At 38.2% G+C, this 11,261-nt stretch overlaps 1 protein-coding gene across 1 annotated transcript; it reads left to right on the top strand.

The window, feature by feature from the left end:
* The first annotated feature begins 8,202 nt into the window (after positions 1-8,202).
* On the top strand, positions 8,203-9,327 carry LOC137388040 (craniofacial development protein 2-like). The gene has a single exon (XM_068074557.1). It carries the CDS (start codon positions 8,203-8,205, stop codon positions 9,325-9,327), a length of 1,125 nt encoding a protein of 374 aa, XP_067930658.1.
* Positions 9,328-11,261: the final 1,934 nt, after the last annotated feature.

Here is an 11,261-nt window from a genome sequence, read left to right on the forward strand (position 1 = left end):
ACCAAACTGTATATTGTATAACACAAGTAGGTTCTAGTTTAAAAAAATTATTTATACTTTCGTACTGCAAGTGGTTCGAATGAATTCTTGGTCTAAAAAAATTCCAATCTTTAGTAATAGTAAGCTTTATGGCTGGCTTTTGTTAGTCATACATGACCACTCCATTTTACGAAGCATTGATGGTTAATACTAGGCCAGTACCTTTTAACAACCTCTTCATATTCAAAATGTTCTTCTACTTCTCCTTCTGTATTAATCATTTTATTATCTATAAAAGTATTGTGGTGAAGCGGCTGCAACCAGCCTTTCTGTGCTTTCTGACCTGTAAAATAGTTTAGGATGTTTTATGAGAGTTCACTGTGAATAGTCAAACTTTACATATAACAAGGCTAAGCAAACTAGTTGACTTCTTATCATTTTAAACAGTAATAAGTCCCATGGTATTACCTGTTGAAAGCCAAAACTAATCTTTCCATTAGTGCTGGAGCGGCTTGTAGTGGTGTTCATTTGTTCCACGTTCAAATGCACTCATCATCATAGCCCACAGGTGCTTACAGAGGTTTCCTGTCTTGCCATAAGTGTAGCTACACAAACTTAGGTAAACTTGGACGAGTTTTTTGGTCTTCCCTATGACAACCTCATACTGGTCACCCACCTTCTGCAAAGAACAAGTAAGTTATATATACATAAAACACCGTAAGGTCATTATTGCAGAACTTACTATACTTGAGGAACGCTTAATGGGAATATATGGACTTGAAAATTGCACTCAAGTTACCCTGAGAGACTTCAATTGTGATCTACTGCCCACTGCCTTAGACCAAAGCAGGAGAAAAAAATATGTTGGAACTTTTAGAATGACTAAATTTAAGACAAAATATCACAAGCCCCATGAGGATAACCCTCACTGGAAAAACTCTCTTGACACCATCATCACACGTAAGAACCTGTCCTCACTGAAGGCAGATGTTATCCCAAACAGCACCAGTATCACGACATGGTTTTCATAGAGATAAACTTATCCCTGCATTGTTAGCCTCACGAAGTTCAGTAACTTTCTGCTCCACGAAAAACTTCAACCAAGATAATTTCTTGAAATAATCTCTATCTAAACAATAGGACTGCATGCCTTCAAAAAATCCAACGCAAGAAATCTCCCATGTAACTCAACTTACCCTACTCTAAAATTACGTCCAATAACAGAAATTGAACTACTCCACCTCATGTACCACTTGCTACTCTTATGCTTTATTATTGCTGATGAAGTTGCAGGTCGTTTCCTTCTGTGTTCTGATTCAAGCTTGCTGAAAGAATCTCTTCTCCAAGATGGGGAAGGTGGAAGTTTAGTGTGCGAGTTAAGAACGTGTGGTTTAGAGCGCGATAACGAGCGTGCTTGGCAGGTAAACCCAACAACCCATTATTCCCACATTTCGCGCGCGTTCTCATTTGGGGTGCTAATTTCCTCAATCCTCTGGGGTGAAATTTATAAACAATAGACTTCGGCATCCAATCACAGGGCATTGTCAACTTCAATGTCATTTGTTAGCCTAACAACAAACGACCCGATTTCATGGGCTGTAGGGCAAAAAGTCTGACATCACTGTTACTACTGATAATCAATCATATGATAACATAATATATAATAATATGTGGATTAATCAGTAAACATGATCAAACATTTAATTTACGATATTGCATTTTAGTATAACTTGATACAAAAATCAACACCACTTTTCATTATTTCAGTTATATCATTCTTTCTGTCACTTTTTGTTTCACAACACCAAAGGAATGAAGAGTAATTAAATCACTTGCCACCAGTAACAAACTCAAAATATGACTGTTATCGGTTTAACAAAAAGCGGTTCAAACATCATTTATGCCAAAGTCTATTGTTTATAAATTTCACCTAGCACCGGCCTTTTTACATAGCATCGTTTCAGTACGCTGTCATCGGCCAATCGTTTATTTATCATCCATTCCCTGAGCAGTCTCTCCATTAGCAGTCGTGAAGATCGCTATGACGTTTATAAACTATGGTTCGTCCTTTTGCGAACTAAATGCCCTAAATATAATCCTTGTTTGATATTTGTGGATGTATGTATTTCTATCAGATTGCTGAGTTAGCTCAATCACGCATACATATTTCGCATATTTTTCATTAATTTTCCATTTAATATCATCTGTTATCATTCGCTGTTTCTTTGCATTATGTTTCATTTTAATGGCAAACTTTCGGTGAACGCACAGTACTTTTAATTCATATAATTCTGCACTGAATAGCGTGCACAAAAAAAGTGGTACAAAAGTATAACCTGAGCAGTTGAAAAATACAGAGTGATGCTGTTCTCATAAAACACCTCCAGCATACTTGACAACTAACTCACATGCTCGTATCTCAAACATGTTAAAGTCGTCAAAAGTGGTCAAACATGGTCAAAGTGTTAGTGCTAACACTTGCTTAAAAGCTGGCGCGTATCTCAAGTTTTTCGTATGTTGGAGCACTCGTAAGTTGAAGTATTACTGTGTATAACATATTATCATCATAAAACATTAATACTTGCAGATGAATAGCATATTATTTCATAGCATCTTTGCAGTTATCTTAACATTGCTTACTATTTATCGTCGCTCGTAATTCCTATTCTACCATATATGAAAAGCCAGTTTTTGTTGCAAACTGAGGCAAACATATTAATAAGTGCAATAAACATTTATGCAACATCGTTAGAAATAGCTATAAAATAGAAATATCCCTCAAATTAAAAATGAAATTAAAAAAAATTGAACACATTAACAAATTGCGAAGTGGGGCACTGGACCACAGGCTATAATATCATCGTGTGTTAATTGCAAGCAAGAGATATCCATTGGTAGAGATATTTCTCATCTTGCCAATGTATATTTATTTGAAGTTATTTGACAAGTTAACAGATTTATTGCATCAAAAAGGATTAACGTAGCTTCGACCGAAGGGAGTGCAAAAGTAGGCGACATTCACTTCACTCGTAAAAAGGTTAAATTAATCTTCTCAAAATTCTGACAAACTGTTTGAAAAAATACAGCCGTTTAAAAAAATACAACGCTAGATCTATTTGAGCGCCACCGCCATTTGACCCCTCCCTCATTTGACCGCCACCTCTGTTTGACTGCCACCTCAATTTGACCGCCATTAGGTTACTGGGTCTGAAGCTAATAACTTTGGCCAGTTGGTTATGACTCATGCTCTTAGTCGAGCTCAAGTTTTACATATATTAAAGTATACAATAGTAAGCTTTTTACAGTAGGAGAAAACATACTGGTCGCCGTGGCAAGACATCTACTGTAATAGTTGCAACATAACTCAACTGTGGTAAGGAATTAGCAGGTTTGCAAGAGAGTTATGTTATTATTTAAAAGGAGGTATGAGTCGTCCCCCATAAATAGTAATAATTTGGGATGATAGGTGATGAACTCGATATTGAACAGCAACAAACAATTTAAATTTTGATAAACATAATCAAGATCAAAAAAATTCCAAAAACAACTCGTCTGCAACAGTCTAGAAGTCTTTATTTAAATAAAAACAACATAAACATTGATAGGGCTTGTGAGTCTATGAATATCGGTAAATAGCTTATGTGTATAGTGAAAGTTACTTTGGCTTTTGTTTTAGTGCTTTTAATTTGCAAACATTTGGTGCACTGTGTGTATAATAGTTCAGTGAGGTTTTTGTTGTCGAGGTCTCTACAGCGCCAGCTTTCACTTCCATTTGTCGTTCTACCTCACTAACCCTAAAGGCTCTCAAATAAGATAACCGAGACTATCACTAGATGGACTTTGACTTCTCCAAACTTGGTCTTGTGAATAACTGAATCTTTTTGATGAAATAAATAAGCGAGTCAGACCAAAGTTAAACATCAAGAAGAATTGAAATTTAGTGATTTGGAGGTCTGATTGATGCTGATATTACTCACTTCTCATGATATTGATATTGCCCGTTCAATCTATGCATTTCTGACATTCCATTTATGGTTTGGCTTTAAAGAAGATAATTGCAGGACTTTTTGTTTTAGGAAAACCTTTGTGTTTCTCAATAGGTGATGGTGACAGTTTTGGCATATCATTGTAAGGATGATCAAAGTAAGCTTTATCACGTCCTGGAACAACATTTCAACTTATCCAGCCCATATTCTTATTGATTACTTTGTTATTTCAAAACCTGTCTGTTGAATGGCAATGGTGATCATGGCCATATCACTCGATTAAATTTTCTCCATGTCTTTGTGAGTCGAGTCAATCCTAGCTACACTTTTATTTGTTTTATGGTCTTATCAGGGTGTCAATGACTTTCACAATAAGAGAAACAGAATGATGTGTTCAAACCAACTTTTAGACAGAGTCTCCTTATTTCCCCAGCACTTTAGATTTTAAAGGTTCCCTTGTTTCTATACTCTTCACTCAAACTATGTTCTTTTTAGCCATGTCTTCAATAAACGTATTCTCCTTAGCCATGTTTTAAAAAGCACATTCTTTTTTTCTATATTCATGTTCTCTATATCCATATTCTCTAAAGCCGTTTACTCTACGACTTTACTATTGATAGCCATGTCTTCTAAGACATCTATAGCACTCTCATCTATTTCACTAATGTCACGACGATCCAAACATGGCTATCAGATCCGTTTTCTCTATAAAAAGGTTTTCAATATCCATGTTTTTGATATAAATATCTTTTTATTTTCTCTGTCACCATGATGTATAAAAAATTGGCTCTGTAAGCAATGTTTTAACCATGTTCACTATAACAGTGTTCTCTACAATCATGTTCACAGTAACCCCATAACCACAACCTTCATGTTTCTGTCCTTTATCCAACCAGTCCAAAAACAAGGTACGGTTGGGATTATTAGTCAGCTGATTCTACTGACAGTCTTTTTCCCACCAATTATTTTGATGGAATTATTAAACTTTAACAATTTGATTGACGCCCGTTATGTTTTTCATGTCTGCTCTTGGTGTCCACTGAAACCACGTCCTATAAGACCATGGTCTCTATATTGATAGAGCTATGTTTGCTGTGATCATCTTTTCAATAGCCGTGGCATGTATAGACATGTTTTCCATGTATAACCATGTTCAACGTGGTCATGTATTTTCATATCCGTTTTCTATATAAGCATGCCTTTAACCTTATTATCTACAAACATATTAAGTATAGCCAAGTTCTTTACAGCCAGTATTCTTATAATCATGGTCTATTTGGCAATAATTATTCATAATGCAGTTCACCATGAAGTTAGGTAACCTCCAATGTCTCACTAAATGAAGTCCGCTTTGTAAAAAATATCATATGAAGGGAGTTGTCTGCTTTGTTCAACTTTGAGTTGGCCCCTCTCCAAAAGTAAGCTCCACCTAACAGTCATAATAATCCAAACAATCACAAATGGCTATAATCCGTAGCTATCTATACAAACGATTATTCAACGCTATAGTATAAAATCATTTCTTCACTGACCCAACAAATCTGTATTGATTATGATTAGGGCTTAGTTACTGTATAAGCAATTGCATTACTCGCTGCATACCATCTACTATATACATATATAACTCTAGTAAATAGTTACATTTAAAAGCATGTAATAAAAAATTGACGGGCCATATACCTAAAAACTTCTGTCATGGTCGCAAGCTACAAGTCAGACTATTTCGGAACTCAGTGATACAACTTTACCAATTACTAGTTATTAACTCATCAGCTATGTAAAATTATCAGGCAGACAAACTCTGTAGATGAAAACAGTAAACTGTTTGAGCGAAGAGGGATCAGCATAAACTATAACAAATAAATCAACATTCATGTTTCAAACAAGATTTGTCTGCTCTTAATATACAAAATATGATAACTATATTAATTAGGCAAGTGGACTTTTAACTTTCAAAACCAGTGGATAGGACTTCCAAAGGGTAGTGGATAATCAAACCCAGAGATATCGCCTGTAGAATATTTATGTTGTTCAATTTAATATTATGTAACATATAGAGTAATATATAATAAGTATTGCTGTTTGTCAGCACTATACTTAGTTACATATTAGATGCTTTCTATAGATTTAATAAAAATGGATGTTGTTTCAGAGTCAGTGGTCCAAATAAGAATTATGTTATGCTTTAGACTTCTAAATAGAAGTAAAGTTTTTATTACGAATCGTTTACTGAAGCAGTTTAAATTTTTTTCTTTAAAGATTAACGATGTGTTACGTTAATTACTAAACTTTACATATTATCAACTGAATATGTGTTGATGAATGATCTGCCACATAAGAAAAATAAATGATAAAAAATATTATGATATACTATATCCAAAACATTATATTAAGAGTTATTTAAACCATAAAGTGATCTTTAAGAAATAATAAAATGTAACTTGAAAAATGCAATAGTTTTTTTGTACGGTTCTATATAATTTTGTCTAAGGTAGCACTCCTTACTGATTTTCTCATATAACCAATAAAGTTTTTGAACTGGCAAGTGGTTCTTTCTGCCAGGCAAAGGAAATACTATCTATATCAAATGCCAATCAACTGTCCAATCAGTTATTTGAACTTTTGTATGATCTGTTATATACACTATTCATAATTCTGACACCAGTTGTGTTCTCCTGCATGTTTGTATAATTATTTCTCAGTAGCTGTCTTGCTTTGCGTGAGCACCAATGTTGGTTCCTCTGTCGCATGGGTGTTAGCCACTGTTTTATTACCAGTATATAGCCACTTTCGGCATCAATTTTGAATGTTATATGCGAACTCCAATGTCGTTACCTTATTAATAATAGGTCGGCCCATCTCAGGCTAGGGCCTATAGTGTATTCACCATTAGGAATGCTTCCTTTGGCATAAAACGAAAGAAAAAGGATTTTCAAACAGTTCATAGTATAATAGATATACATATCATTTCAAAATGTGTGATAGAAATGTGTCCTCAGAAACGTGCAAGGACTAGCATAGTACTCTGCTAAATGGCCTTATCTCCTCGTGGTAGAATGGGTTGTACAAGTTCACCCATCTGGCCTCTCTGTTCTGCTTATAATTTAAACATATTCAGAAGCTCCTGATATACAAGTGATTAGAGAATAATAACTTCCAAATGGCTTCTTGTCAGCATTTTTCAAATTTTGTACAGTTGCTAACTGCATACACATATCGCAACCGATCAGCTGTGGAGGAGCGTCTCGGCTCATTTTTCTGGGAAGCCCATGATGTTTGAATAACTCGGCCAATTTTCTGACCATGGAAAATACAAACGTGTCTGTATATCTTTTGGTTTTAGTTTTAAATTTTTAGAGAAATTCTGGAGTATGTATTTTGCTCCATTCTTTCTGATTTTCAGAATTTCATATTTAAAAAATATTATTCTGGCTATGAAAAAATATTAAAGCTTATTTTTCAAAAGCTCTGCGTACTGATCATGGCCGTATTGTCCAAAGAAAAATTGGTCCGGAGACTGTCAGTTAGTAGTTGCTAAAGGTCAGGTCATGTGCTAGCCTGCTACTGGTAACCATGTAACCCAGTACTACCTGTGCCACGGGTCGGGTCGCCGGCGACTAAACCGGCAACCCCTCCCTTTCTTTGAAATGAGGATTTGGAGGGAACTGAAAACAACATCCACCCAACATTCCGGCATGTACTATCCCGACGGCAAAAACACCAGTTGGAAAGGGCGAAAGAATCTCTTGCAGATCAACGGCCGCGTACTGCAACTTGTCATACTCCTAATTGTCTAGGTCTTCTTGTCATTGGATCAGAGTATGACTAGCCAAGTTAGTGGATCTCTGCAGTGCATCAGAAGAACCACTTAAATTCACTCACGGCTTTCTGCTTGCACCAAACCAACCAACCAAGCCCTGCGACGATTGGAAGGTGGCAACGGGGACAGGGTAGTGAAACCTGGGAGTCCTCAGCTCCCAACCAGCACGCAGGCGGTGGAAGTTTATCAGTCGCTCGTCTCTTGAATGGAACAGGAGAGATGTTTGGTAGTTGCTTTCACGTCTGAGCAGCCCTTTTTTGGGACCGCCCCGCTCACCTCAATCCGAGGAAGGGACTAGAAAAGGTGTCCTATACATGGTCTGTTCCTTTTTTCACCTGGCTGGATTACCACGTCTAGATGGTTCACTCTATTTGCGGTAGAAAACAACAGATTACACCAGCAACATGAAATGTACGCATGCTCATGGACAATCAGCGCAGTGATCGACCTGACTGTCGCACAGTTTTTGTGGCACGTGAGCTCAGAAGACATGATATTGATATTGCTGCACTACAGGAGACAAGACTTGCTGATGAGGGCCAGATGACAGAAGTGGGAGGTGGTTATACATTCTATTGGAAAGGGAGATATGCTAAAGATCATAGGCTGTATGGGGTAGGTTTCGCCGTTAAAAATGAACTTGTTAAGCACATGGACCATCTACCTGTCGGCATTTCAGACCGACTGATGACCTTACAAATAAACATCAGTAAGAACAGGAAAGCAACACTGATCAGTGCCTATGCTCCGACCCTGATGGCCGAACAAGATGATAAAGAGCTATTCTATTCAGCTCTTGATGACACTGTATCGCATATTCCTAGAGCTGACAAGGTTGTGCTTCTTGGAGACTTTAATGCAAGAGTTGGTACGGACAGCACGACATGGAAGGACGTCATCGGCAAAGAGGGAATTGGCAGTATAAATGACAATGGTCTCATGCTTTTCACTAAATGTGCAGAACTTAACCTTGTGATTACAAACACCCTGTTCAGACAAAAGAATAGAAGGAAAACAACCTGGAGGCACCCTCGCTCCGATCACTGGCACTTGATAGACTATATAATCACCAAACAGCGGGACTTGGCAGATGTAAGAGTAACCAAAGCGATCAACTCAACAGATAGCTGCTGGACGGATCACAGATTGGTGAAAACTCTGCTGAGTTTCACTCTACAGCCTAAACAGAGAAGAGCTAAACGGACAGCAAGGCCAAAGTACAACGTGAATCTATTCAATAAACTGGATGTGAAAAAAGACTTTCAAACAAAAATCAATGCGAGACTATCAGCTGAAATCTATGACCAAAATGTCAACTCGACTTGGACAAATCTAAAGAGCGGTATCACTGAGATATGCGAGGAGGTATTAGGCAAAGCGAAAAGGCACCACCAAGACTGGTTTGATGAGAATGACCTAGAAATAGAACAACTTATAAATAAAAGACGATCTAAATTTGCAGCCTGGCAAAATGATCTTAGAAACAAGGAGAAACAGAAAGCATACTGCAGCATACGAACAGATGTGCAGCGACGAGTTTGAAGGATGCAGAATGATTGGTGGACACAAAAGGCAGAGGAGCTTCAGAGCTTGGCGGATCAGAATAAGACAAGGGATTTCTTTGCAGAGACACGAAAACTGTACAGTCCTCTGTCACATGGCTCTGTACCTGTTCGAGACAAGAATGGTGTGCTCCATTAAGACAAAGATGCCATCAGAGATTGCTGGAAAGAACACTTTTCAAATCTTTTGAACCAAACATCCACTGTAGCTGATCCAGTCCTGCAGAAAGTCCCACAGCTGCCAACCCATCTGCAGCTAGGAGAAGAGCCAACACTAGTCGAGACAAAAGCCGCCATTCGAGCAATGAAGAGTGGGAAGGCTGCTGGTGCTGATGGAATTCCTGCAGAAGTTGTCAAGCATGGTGGAACTAAACTTACCAAGAAACTGCCCTGCCTTTTTACACTTGTGTGGACAACTGAGAAAATACCTGACGAATTACGTGATGCACTGATTGTTACCATCTTCAAAAAAGGGGATAGGACGATGTGTGGGAACTACAGGGGGATATCCCTCTTGTCAATAACGGGGAAGATTCTAGCTAGAATTCTGTCCTATAGACTCTCCAGTGTTGCGGAAAAAATTCTTTCAGAGACGCAGTGTGGTTTTAGGCCTGGCAGGGGTACAGTAGATATGATATTTGCTGCTAGACAGATCCAGGAAAAATGCCAAGAACAGAACAAGGACCTTTACATGGCCTTCATAGACCTTACCAAGGCTTTCGACACTGTTGACAGACAATCTCTTTACAAAGTACTTAAGAAAATCGGTTGCCCTCCCAAATTTGTGGCTATTGTGCAGCTTCTGGGGTGAAACAAGGCTGTGTGATTGCGCCAACGCTGTTTTCTATCTACTTGTGTGCTGTACTGCACCTTGTGAAACAAGAACTCTCTGAATGTATCACATTGAACTATCAAATAGGCGATAAGTTCAACCTGCAGAGACTTGGGGCTAAAACTTTAACTTCGAAACAAAGTGTTCTTGAGCTCCAATATGCTGATGACAATGCTCTCGTGGCTCATACAGAAGAACGTCTTCAAGAAGTCATGACAGCTTTTGAAAATGCTTGCAGGGCTCTTGGACTCAAGCTGAATGCAAAGAAAACTCAAGTATCGTACCAGCTGAAACCTGGAAAAAACATAGTCACTCCACGCATTGTTGCCGGAGGCGAACCACTTTGCCCTGTAGATGCCTTTTATACCTAGGTAGTAATCTCTCCTCCAAGGCCAACCTAGGGAAGGAGATAGAGAGAAGACTGCAAGGAGCTAGCATAGCATACAGCAAACTGAGACAAAGAGTGTTTGAAAATCCAGTCTTGCAAGTCGACACCAAGCTAAAAGTGTACAAGGCAGTAATTGTCCCCACACTACTGTATGCCTCAGAAACGTGGGCTACTTACAGCACTGACGTCAAGGCTCTGGAGAACTATCACATGAAAAAAATGAGAGAACTACTGATGATCAAATGGTCTGACAAACGCACTAACACTAGTGTGTATCAACAAGCTAAGATGTCCAGCCTCGAAAGTATGATCGCTAAGAACAGACTTCGTTGGGTTGGACACTTGGTTAGAATGCCAGACTGCAGACTACCAAAACAGATTCTGTATGCCGAACTAGAAAATGAGAAGAGGTCACAGGGGGGACAAAGAAAGCGCTATAAACACTGTCTCAAAGATAGCTTGAAGCGTTGTCACATCAGATGTGAAACCTGGGAATGGAATGCCACGAGAAGAACTGGATGGAGAACTCTAACTCATAAAGGGGTGAAGATACTTGAAAATGAAAAAAATGCGTCACAGAGAAGAGCTCAGGGCAGCACGAAAAGTGCGGCTTAGCTCATCTGATACTTTGATGAATGATTACTACCAATGTCCACATTGCAATCGTCAATGCAGAGCAATGATCGGACTAAGG

Source organism: Watersipora subatra, chromosome 2 (genome assembly GCF_963576615.1).
Source record: "Watersipora subatra chromosome 2, tzWatSuba1.1, whole genome shotgun sequence".
NCBI classification, from domain to species: Eukaryota; Metazoa; Bryozoa; class Gymnolaemata; order Cheilostomatida; family Watersiporidae; genus Watersipora; species Watersipora subatra.